This window comes from Xenopus laevis, chromosome 4L (assembly GCF_017654675.1).
Source record: "Xenopus laevis strain J_2021 chromosome 4L, Xenopus_laevis_v10.1, whole genome shotgun sequence".
Lineage (NCBI taxonomy): Eukaryota > Metazoa > Chordata > Amphibia > Anura > Pipidae > Xenopus > Xenopus laevis.
The window spans coordinates 93,223,228-93,235,977 of record NC_054377.1 but is presented as its reverse complement, the minus strand read 5'-3'; the positions used below and the strand labels follow the sequence as shown (position 1 = coordinate 93,235,977).

The following is a 12,750-nucleotide window of genomic DNA, read 5'->3' as shown; positions in this document are numbered from 1 at the left end:
AGCCCCTTAACCCATTATATACTAGATTAGGAACATGCACACTGCATGTAAGCAGTTTAAAGCACACTTCAATCCTTTCATTTCCAGTTTAACTTTATATAGGGGATATTGTGTTAAAATAATGGTAATATCTAATTTGTATATTCAATAACCATTAAAAATTAAACCAATTAGACAAAATATATTTTACTGTTTTCATGTAAAATAATTCTAGGTTATTCAAACTATATTGTGAATTTTATTCTTTTTTTTATGCTGCTGCAAATATCATCATCACACATTAAAGAAACATGTTATTTTTGCCAAGTAAGAAAAATTTTCAGTGCGTGCAAAGTTTTACAAATGGAAATCATGTGTCGTTCAATAAACTGTATTAAAGCTTTCCATTGTAAGGCAGCCTTGGTTTAAAAAAAAAAAAAAATATATATATATATTATATATATATATATATATAAATAAAATATTTTTTTATAATAATTTATATAATATATAATTTATATAAAAATATATATATATATATATATTTACATCTCCAGTTCCCCTAGATGTTTTTCAGAGCTCTCTAAATGATTGTTTCTTCTCTATCAAACTGTTAAAAAAAATCTACATCCTTATAGGTTTTTTAAGTGAATTTTAAATAAATTGTTAATGATCATTTTAAAAAAAAAAAAAAAAAAAAAACCCTGTTTTGCCTACCCACCCACACCTTTACAGACCTGGACAGCTTGGCAATTTTAAGCCGTTCAGGCCTGAGATGCTGAGATATTTTAAGCTGTTTCTTGACTTCCCCTCCCTCTTATTCAAATGTTCTGGTCTAAAGATAAACTATCACAGGGGAATTAAACAGCCACATGACCACCTCCAAAACATGAAATGAACATAATCATAGAAACTGTTTTCATCTGGATTTTCTATCTCTTTTCATTTTTGTATTCTAATTTTAGTTTCCTTCATCCATGGTTCCGGATACAGAATCTTTCCTCTTTAGCATCTGTGTTTTGTTCTTGCTAAGAATGGATAAAGAAAATGAGAGAGAGTCAGCCAGCAGCCTATTCTTAGTTGATTCCACCAAGTTTCTCCGCTGCAATTGTTTCCTTTTTGTTTCTTCCATGTCTTGAAATGAAAAGGTGAGCTAGGTTTGGAAACATTCAAAAGGGATTGTCGGTGGCAATTTTGCTGATGGAACAGATTGAGAAAATATGTCCTGAGCCTCAGAAGTGGAGGGTTGCTTACCCACTTTTTAGAGGGGCTTTTTCTGCCTGCACTTTTAGGCGGTGTGTTGCAGTTTCTCATCAGCTGACCAGTAAGTCAAACCATGAACCAGTCACAGTTAAATGATTGGAGGACAGTTAACACAAGTGGATATGTACTGAATACCTCTGGACATCACCCCTGTCCTTTAGGTTTTGGACACTACAGTTCCGTGGACGTATGCATCCTGGAGACCTCTATTATTGTGCTGCTAACCTTTTTGATAATCACTGGTAACTTGACTGTAATTTTTGTATTTCATTGTGCACCTCTTTTGCACCATTATACTACCAGTTATTTCATCCAGACAATGGCATATGCAGACTTGTTGGTCGGAGTTAGTTGCTTGGTGCCTACTCTGTCACTTCTTCATTATTCCACAGGTGTCCATGAGTCCCTAACATGTCAAGTGTTTGGCTACATTATTTCTGTGCTGAAGAGTGTTTCCATGGCTTGTTTAGCATTTATCAGTGTGGATCGATACCTGGCCATCACCAAGCCCCTTTCTTACAACCAACTAGTAACACCCTGCCGATTGCGTCTCTGTATTATACTCATTTGGATCTATTCTTGTTTGATCTTCCTGCCATCTTTTTTTGGTTGGGGTAAACCTGGATATCATGGTGACATCTTTCAGTGGTGTGCCATTGCCTGGCATACCAGTGCTTATTTTACTGGCTTCATTGTGTGCCTGCTGTATGCACCTGCAGCACTGGTTATTTGTTTTACATACTTTCATATTTTTCGTATATGTAGACAGCATACCAAAGAAATTTGTGATCGCCGAGCACGCTTCCCCAGCAACGAAACTGAAACGGCTGGTGAAACTGGGCCGGGTCACAGCCCTGATGGGCGTTATGCCATGGTATTGTTTCGGATAACCAGCGTTTTCTACATGCTGTGGCTCCCATACATCATCTACTTTTTGTTGGAAAGTTGGCGAACACTGGATAATCCTACTCTTTCCTTTCTTACCACTTGGTTGGCTATAAGCAATAGTTTCTGTAACTGTGTCATATACAGTTTGTCCAATAGTGTTTTCCGTCTAGGACTCAGGAGGCTATCAGAAACTATGTGTTCACCTTGTATGTGCTCTAAAGACATGAATGAGCGGGATCCTAAACCTCGAAAACGTGCTAACTCATGTTCCATCTAAATGCAGCAAAGGATCATATCTGCACAAGCCCCAGGATGCTGCTTTTCTCTGAAACCTCTACAAATTATTTATTGTAACAGTTTAAATGTCTGGATTTATAACGGATTAATCAAAGTAATATACTTTGGTTGACGAATCACACGAAGAGTATTCAAATACTGACATGAATATCCTAGATTAGGTGACCGTTAACTGAGGAAAAAAATATTTTAGACAGAAATTCTGTAGAATGTGTAACCATAAAATGTTTTTTGAAAAGTTTGCATTACATATTTCTTTCCCACTGTGTAACAGCAGGTGTGCTAGGATACTGTTTCATATAATGGTAGAAAAAGAAACTGTTCATAGGCAATGCAATTCAATTGTTGAAATATGTTATTTTATAGCTGTGTCTAATTCGGGAAAAGCATAATACAAAAATCAGTGACCGCTAATCTTAACATCAAATCCTCCCAATTACATGGGAGTTTCCAGCAGACTCTGCGGTTTAAATGTGTTAATAATGAACACATCAGTGCCAATGGCATCCCAAAAAAAATTATGGTAGAGACCTCTGTGGCATTCCATGAAGTTAACACCTTTACCAGACATTATTTATTGCTTTACCCATAGTTGATCGTTTCTAATGTATATGCTGTTGCATTTACTAAATATTTTTTTTCCTGGAAGGTGTCACCAGCTTGAATAAGTATTTTTTACTGAAAAGTTCACCAACTTAAAAAAGAAAAATCCCCCAAACGAATGTATTTCCTTACAGGCAATTGTGCTTTTAGCTGTGTATACTTACAGTAATATATACCTAATCTAAATATAAAACATATTTGTATTCCCTATTCTTTCCAGAAATGTACCTGCAAGTTAAATCTCATAATTGACTGCTGTTAAACATTGGCCTCTGATTATTGTTTTTAAAGTCGCTTTCCATGTCTATATGTAGCCAGCTTTACCCCATCACAAAGGTTAGTCACTGGATTTTGTTGAAATCTTAATAAAATGGTGGCTTTGTGAATATTAGATTTTTAAGTCTTTCCAGTTCTCTACGGTCAACAGAAAATTTACCATGAATGGATTGACTTTGCCTGCTGACTCTTATTGGTCCACATATAACACAGATCCAGTTGTAGCTTGACCAAATATTGTTAAGGCTAGCTGGAAAATCTCATCAAGAGAGGACCAAGTTAAGATGTGGATGCAGTCCTTTTCGACGTGCCTGCACATCCCAATTTGTGATCCAATTGTTGACAGGTCTTAACCATTGTAGCATCCTGATATGGCCCACCACCTGGATGTTTTTTTTTGCCACGGCTGTGATTTAATCCATGTTCTTGTGCATTTACCTTGCTATTGTGAGAAAGACTGGAGCTATATTCCTGTAAGACCACACAGATACAATAGAACCTTGATCATACGAATATTTGCTACATTTGTCTTTCTGTGCAGGTGTGTAGAGATTTAAAAGATTGGTGATTGATTGATCTAAAAAAAAAAAATTCTAGTTTATCTTGATTGCTCTTGACAGAATGTATCTTTCTTAAAACATTTGAACAGATATTCTACTATGAAAGGGGTATTTTTGAGTTTCAAAAAGAAATTCTAACGTGGACATGTAATTTATTAGTATTTTATGTCCCCACGACTTTAATTAAAATTTTAGGTTCTGACCAAATTAAGGATATGTTATCTGGTAACCCATTATGCAGAATGCTCTGAAACATTGCAATACTATTCCCTTCAGTTTTCTCTGGAATGATAACAGCACCTTGTTGAGGCCACCAAATCCATCTTAAATGTGTGTTTAAAGCAACTTTACAATATACATTCAATGAAATGTTTTCAGTTGTTTGAAGGTTATTTTTAAATGTAATTGCTATTGAACGCCGTTCTGTTCTGTAATTCTGACTCTTAAAACAGGCCTTTTTTTAATCAACTGGTTCAGGCATTAGAAGCCGAAGTACAAATAATGCAAACATATGCTGTTTTCATAGCAATTACAAAACAAGTAACCACTTACATTTTTGAATTCCTATATATTGGAAAGTGGCCTTGAATTATATTCACTTGTAAAATTTATAGCAGTGTTTTAATTGAGATCTTTAAATATGTCCTTTACTGTTTATGGGCAGCTATAAAACCGTGTATGTACCCTTTATAATGATGTGGCCATTATAGGGTTAAAAACTTACTGGTATTGTTGTTGATCATATTAAGTTTAATAAAAATTGTGTACGAATTATCCTTCATCTATTTGGGAAAATGTGTTTTCCTGTGTCAGAGCAGATTGAAGAATATTTTTAAATAGATGTACTTTGATTTGTATATCAAAGGCCTCTGGTGATAATTAGCGAGACACTGTGAAAAGGTGATTGTTGCCCCACTGATATCCGTAATTAATGAACAAGCAAAGAACAAGGAGAAGGTTCTCGTAGTTTTTATCCATTCTAATTGTATTAAAATGCCAATCATGTTACAACATCAGCATGAAAATCAAAAATAAACTTTCCTTTATGCAATTTGTTATTCCTTGTTTTAAAAATTAAAAAATATCTGATTCCCTTTTTTTAATTTCCCTGAAATCTGTTTTCCTTTGCTGGTATCATATTTTAATGAGATTTGTGTAGCTAAAGCCTTGAGGGACGGATATTTAGGAGTCATTTTTAGTAACAGATGGATCTGTCTTTATTTGAGACTTTCTAAGCACAGCTTAATACTGCTGTCTGTCGAACCATATCTGTCGGAGAAACCAAGAATTAATTGTTTTAATTTTTTTCAATAAGCTGTTATTGAGTTATATATTTTAATGTAAAAAATCCCCAGTTCTCAGGAGCCACACTATGTGGTGACTCCTTGCATCATATGATGAAGGGCATTAATTGTGATCTGAAGTGCTACATTGTGGAAGGAATGGACAGCACTTTCAACACATCTGGGGGAAAAAGTGTCTGTTAAATTATCCTACAAAGCATCATATCAGCAGCTGCCTCTTATGAAGATTTTTGACAGCCATTCTACAATCTGCTGCATTACCATACATTCATTTGTCGAATAATTATACATATTTAATTTTAGACCTCTAAAAACTGATTTTATGGAGAACTGTGATCCATGGACTTCACTTTAAAAACTTTACTTCTAGGTATTGTTATCGACATCCCGAATGCCTTTGTAACTAACCCAATCAGAACTAAACAGATTTATTATGTTACATAGCTGAGATATTCTCCTGTTATTAGGATAATGGCTGCAGTAATTGTACAGTATATGGATAGAGGACAAACTCTGCTATGAAATTAGTGAACAGTTAATTAATTGTATCCATAGTATATTTTATATTATGTTTGATCCTGTCTGAAGAAGACAAATTCTGTCCTCATAGTGACTTTGTAATTACTAAAAAATGCTAGGTATGAATGCATTTGTCTCTGCATTTTCAGAAATATTTTAAAGGAGAAGGAAAGCTACAAATACATTTTATTGCCAATAGATTAGCTGCAATAGTGCAAGCTAGAATGCTATATTTATTCTGTAGAATGTTTTAAAAAGATTGTTTGTTTAGGATAGCAGCTGCAGTAATAGCTTGTGACATCACTTCCTGCCTGAGTCTCTCCCTGCTCACTTCTAGCTCTCTGCTCAGATCACAGCAGAGAAGGGAGGGGGGGGGAGAGGAGCAAACTGAGCATGCTCACACCCAGGGTAAGGAGGTTTAAGCTGAAGGCAAGAAGTCTGATACAGAAGCCCATGTGTACACAATAGAAGGAAAGAAATGCAGTGTTTCTTTTGACAGAGGACTCAGAGCAGCACTACTTTGAGGGTTTACTGGTATATTTAGGTGGACCTTTCTGATAAGGCTTACTTAGTTATAATCTTTCCTACTCCTTTAAATGCATTACGATCACGGGAAGAGAACATTATTGACAATATATGTATGTTGTACAGTAGTCCTAAGCCTGCAGTGATAAGCACAGTAACCCACAGTTAATTCTGTGGTAGCATCTGTTAAATGTAATTAGACATCAGCTGTTAATTGCTTTTGTGCCTGCTTATCACATTCTTAAAACGTACATACCTTTAGTGGAAATATGGTTATTATTTGTCCAAATTCTGAAAAACTTGGCTTGGTTTTACATTTTGTGCAAAAAATCTGTTACAGACCTATTATAAATGAAAAGAGAATAATGTAATAAAAGGTATTGTGGAAATCTTCCAGATGTTTCGGGTCTATATTCATCTTTTAAATGATTTCTGTATTAAGAGCTGATCAACCATTTTACAGCCTGCAACAGCAAACGTTAAGGTTTTTAAGACGTGTCTTACAACTACAAATTAGGTAGGGGTATCAAGCTCAACAGCGACATCAAACTATAATATTTTTTTATTACGTTTTAAAGTAGTTGTATTTTGTATAGGATATGTTATCTTGAAACCCATTATGCAGATCTGAATTATGGGAGGACCCTCTCACATAGACTAGATTGTAATCAAATAATTCAAATTTCTTTAAATAATTTTTTCTTCTGTAATAATAAAATAATACATTGGTCTTGATTCCAACTGAGCTATAATGAATACTTATTAGATGCAGAACAATCCTATTGTGTTTACTTTATTTTTTAGTAGACTTAAGGTATGGAGATCCGGATTTCAGCAAGATCCCTTATTCAGAAAACCCCAGGATTTGGTTTTATTCTGTATAACCGGTTCCATACCCTAGCATTTTTTTTAACCACAACTGGTAAGTGGGCAACTGCAAAAGAACAGTGCCAAAGTCTGATTTGTGCTGCAGTTAAGATGTTGCATTTTAAAAAGTGTAAACTGATATCAAGTATGCAGTTCATTTTAATCAACTAGTAGAGATATATAACATTAATTAATATATATTTATATTATGATATAACTTTAAACCTCACAGAAACATTTATTACATACATAGACTACACGTATTTTTCATATTGACTTTTGAAAGAGCACTGACCCTAAACCTCCATGGAAATTGTGACTATAGTATTTGTTTATTGGGCATAAGAATAGGTAATAATTCAGCCTTTTTTTTTAAGTTAGTGTGGACTGGCTAAACTTGCAGTATACAGGCCCGGATTTGGGGCGAGGACACAAAGGGCCGGGCCTATCGTGGCAAGTTGGTAGGGGCAGCATGCTGTCCAGCCGCTTGCTGAGGTGCCCTGGAGACACGCAGCTGTAGCTAGAGCAGTGCCAGTGGCGGGTGCTCGGACTGCGCCCTAGGGGTGGCCGCCAATGAAATCCGGCCCTGCCGCTATACCCATCACCAGCATAGTTGTAGCCTATGCTAAGGTAGTGGTTCTCAATAAATATGTGGAACTAGGCCCCTGGGTTGCAAGTGCAGCTAGCATGAGCTGTATTTGCTGCTCTTCTAGAAACACCTGAAACTTGTTAGCTTTACTAGATATTCTTGAAACTATGGCTGAATAACTGATATATATATTCCCGACGTTCACAGCACTCACGTTTAAGGTTCTTTGTTGGCCTGGGTGCGTGTGTCCAATCCTGTGCACAATCCTCCAAAGTAGAAACAGCACTCTCAGGGCTTACGAATGTATAAATACTTTATTAAAGAAAAAACTAACGTTTCGGCTGTATCACAGCCTTTGACAAAGGCTGTGATACAGCCGAAACGTTAGTTTTTTCCTTTAATAAATATATATATATATATAATTTTTTTTCTTCTTTAATTAATATATATATTAGAAAGGAATGGAGCGGCACGCAAATCTTTGAAAGCTTTGCAAAAGTGTATATTAAGTTTCAACACATCAGTACAGCGAAGTTTCGGGCAAGCTATATGCCCTTTATCAAGCCATATAAAAAACAGCATTACACATGTGAAATTTAAAAGCAGTATACAGGAAATTACCCCATAATTAACATATTGATTGATCCACATCCATCACTTTTTAACTAGTTTTACTAGTTTTAACTTTCATCTGGGCTGATGTAACTTGTGCTCCTATAGTCTTTCCCCTCCGACATGCTATAGCTTTGCCTATAGCTTCACTATTCGCATGAAATTGAGTAACAAAAGGTATACGATTAGATTGTCTACTCTTGGCCCAAGGGCACTCAACCCTATGTTGGGCCTGTCAGATTATTCTCTCAGGATATCCCCTCTCTCTAAATTTCTGACACATAACGTGACCCTGGATATCTTTTTCTTGAATATCACTGACTAGTCTCTGTACTCTGGTCAGCTGACTGATGGGGATCAACTTCTTTGTATGTGGTGGATGATAACTTGCATAGTATATAGCTTTGTATAAAGTGAAGTATGTATATGGTCACCTTGGTCTCTATATATTAAGACATCCAGAAAATTTATTTTTTGGAGATGAAATGTAAATGAAAAAGAGATGGAGGGATGTACCCCATTAATTCTACTGTGGAACCACTGAAGGGAGCCAACGTCACCCCGCCAACAATAAAGATATCATCGATGTATCTCCACCAGGCCAAACAATGCCTGGTGAAGTCTACGTTTTGAGATATATATATATATATATATATATATATATATATATATATATATATATATATATATATATATATATATATATATATATATATATATATATATATATATATATATATATATATATACTGTCGGTTCAGTGGACGCACTCCTTCCGGATCTGTTTCAATCGATGTTGGTGCGTTGGTCAAAGTGTAATACAATTCAGTAAGCAGGACCCGCACTCGTTCAAATTCAGTGAAATAAAAGTGTCTTTATTCACAGGTTCATTTTCCAACGTTTCGGTCCTCACTGGGACCTTTTTCAAGGATTGAAAAAGGTCCCAGTGAGGACCGAAACGTTGGAAAATGAACCTGTGAATAAAGACACTTTTATTTCACTGAATTTGAACGAGTGCGGGTCCTGCTTACTGAATTATATATATATATATATATATATATATATATATATATATATATATATATATATATATATATATATATATATATATATATATATATATTTCTTCAAGCCTTGCCATAAAGGCATTGGCATATGATGGGGCGACATTATATCCCATCGTGGTTCCACGTAGCTGAAGGTAAAAATCTCCCCTAAAAGTGAAATAGTTACAGCTCAATATAATCTCCAATGCCTGTAGAAAGAACACCAGTTTCTGTCCAGAATAATGTGCTCTCTCGTTAAGTAGCCACTCGCATGCTAGTAACCTATCACGATGTGGGATGGATGTGTATAAACTGGCCACATCCAATGTGGCCAGAATAATATCCTCACCCCCCACACCCTTCAATGTATTTAACTTTTGCAAGAAATGTCCTGTGTCTCTAACATATGAGGGTACCATTGGTATCCGTGGGCTCAGTGTCTTGTCCAACATAGTAGCAAGTTGGCAAAAAACGGAGCCAATCCCAGCCACTATTGGTCAACTGGGTGGACAAGCTGGATCTTTGTGTAATTTCGGCAAACAATACAAAGTAGGTGTAAGTTTTTTATTGTCAATAATTGTCTCAATTTCTCTGTGATTACTCCCCCACCAACCATATTATCCAACAATACCTTAATCTTGTGTATAATATTCAAAAGAGGATCATATAATAAAGGCTTATACACCTCTCGGTCAGCAAGTTGACTCTCTATTTCAGAAATATAACAAGAAGTATCCATAATCACTATCGGAGGGCTTTATAGTAATATCAGTTCTATGTGATAGTTCCTTTAAGGCATCTTTTTTGTTGTTTAGAAAGATTATGTGTCACATTTCGGGTACTGCCCCTCACCTGACACACATCTTTAATTTCAGATGATATATTACTGATATAGGTAGTAATATGTAGTAGGAGCAACATACACACTCCTGCTATGTAAACTGAAAGAGGCAATATCCAGACAGTTTGTATTCTCCTCAGTGATCAAAGGCTCTTAGGGTCTCAAGTTAAAGTGAACCTAAAGCCGTATTAAACAAAAAAATCTATATAAATCTATATCCAATTGGAACAAATCAATCGACAAAAATTCAAACCCAGTGTCAACACAGATTTCTCTATAGGTGTTAATCGTTTTGAGGAAATGTTATAAATTATTTGCTTATTGTCCTCTTGTTGCATTCCCATTTAAAAAATCAGACCCATGTTTCTTGTCCTGTTTAGTATTATAGGCAAAATCCCCTCTACATGCAGACATATAGCGTTTACCCTCAAAGTGATACTGGGATGATTTATCTCTTAACATGACTCATCCAGGCATATACATAACCCTTGTGGTAGTCAGATGCATCTCTATCAAATTTGGAATGCTTCTGTGTATATATATATATATATATATATATATATATATATATATATATATATATATCTCAATAAAGCTAAATGGAACCGGCACTCTCGATAAGATGCAGTAAGTTGCCTGGGTGCACGATCAACAAACATCTCTAATACAATCGCAAAAAGGGGATCAGCACTATTCAGGTCTTAAAAATATATATCAGTTTGTATTCATCTCTCCTAGCAGAAAAAACTAAATTAAAAACAACACCATAATAACAATAATATAACAAAATGTGTCCAAGGGTTTCACACAAATCTGGGAATGTTCCTATATGTTACTACTTTCGTAAATTATTTTGTTCATGTGAAAATCATTGAGTCTAACACAAAAATCTCTCCTTCCTTTGGGCTGTTATACTTTCACTTGAAATGTCATACTGACATATTGGCTCTCTATTGTTAACCCTTTTGCTCTATAGCACTACAGGGAGCGACTCTCCTTGGGGGTAATCATATGTATGGCCTGCCCTCAACTAGTATCCCCACATTTTGGTACACCTCAATTATTTTCTTAGATATGTGTATAAGAGGACTAGCAGAGCATCTCTGTTGCGTGTTATATTCTATGTCATTACTAATATCAAACAGGTAGCAGGTGACTGTTTCAATGCATAAACACTCCCCCAAAATGTGTATTACCCACTACCACCAGTAGGTGTATTCCCAAAAATTATGCAACTCCCATGTGTCCTGATACATGTAGTCACATAAAACCCACAAATATTGCAAACTATCAAGTGTCAATCACCCATAATATACTATATTATATATATATATATATATATATACTATATTATTCATTATCGTGTAATCACATTAATATTAATACCTGGATACTGATAAGTTAAATCTAAATTACAATAAAATAAAAATGTTCAGAAAATGTCACAGGATGAAATAACTGTGATGATAAAGAATGAAAAATAAAACATCCCAAGTACAAAACCCACCCCATAATCCAACAGGCCTTCCTCTTATTGGAGAAACTATATATATATATATATATATATATATATATATATATATATATATATATATATATATATATATATATATATATATATATATATATATATATATATATATATATATATATATATAGAGAGAGAGACAAATACAAGATTCCTCTGCACTCAACCCATTATCAATATATTTAAGACAGAGACATTTTGTGCATACTGCTACTGAAAATTGCCTTACCCTTTAAACAAAACAGGGATTGTTTGTCCATATATTGCAATATATTTAAGCTGGCCAACTACGTCAAAGTCATCCCATATCTGGCCAGTCCTATGCTTAATTTTCATCTGATTTATTAAGAATTCTATGGTTTAATTATACATTTTATAAAAGGGACGAATACGTTTTACCTGCAACTTACTAGCTGCTTTCAAAGTAAAACTCCCAAACTTGGCTGCCCTTTTATTAGACACCAGTGGGATCACCTGACTATAATTGGAGAGGGTGGGAGCTACAACATGGAGCTGGTCACTGCTTTTGTAGAACTATAACAAACAAGGGAAAGTTGTGCTCACCACTAGTTTTTAAAATCATTAGGCGGGGGTGCAATGAGGCTGTGACCACAAAATACATATAGACAAATACAAGATTCCTCTGCACTCAACCCATTATCAATATATTTAAGACAGAGACATTTTGTGCATACTGCTACTGAAAAATGCCTTACCCTTTAAACAAAACAGGGATTGTTTGTCCATATATTGCAATATATTTAAGCTGGCCAACTACGTCAAAGTCATCCCATATCTGGCCAGTCCTATGCTCAATTTTCACCTGATTCATTAAGAATTCTATGGTTTAATTATACATTTTATAAAAGGGACGAATACGTTTTACCTGCAACTTACTAGCTGCTTTCAAATATATATATATATATATATATATATATATATATATATATATATATATATATATATATATATATAGTGTGTGTGTGTGTGTGTGTATATATATGTATGTATGTATGTATGTGTGTATATATATATATAGATAGATAGATAGAT

At 34.8% G+C, this 12,750-nt stretch overlaps 2 protein-coding genes across 4 annotated transcripts in view; both read left to right on the top strand.

Annotated features, from left to right (window-relative positions):
- rabgap1l.L (RAB GTPase activating protein 1-like L homeolog) overlaps positions 1-12,750 on the top strand; it is a 158,301-nt gene that overhangs the window by 75,769 nt on the left and 69,782 nt on the right.
- gpr52.L (G protein-coupled receptor 52 L homeolog) lies at positions 1,136-4,647 on the top strand. The gene has a single exon (XM_018258472.2). The coding sequence runs from the start codon at positions 1,316-1,318 to the stop codon at positions 2,405-2,407; it is 1,092 nt and encodes a 363-aa protein (XP_018113961.1). The 5' UTR covers positions 1,136-1,315; the 3' UTR covers positions 2,408-4,647.

Coding starts and splice junctions, on each gene's coding strand:
- gpr52.L (XM_018258472.2), top strand. CDS start 1,316: ATGAACCAGTCACAGTTAAATGATTGGAGGACAGTTAACACAAGTGGA.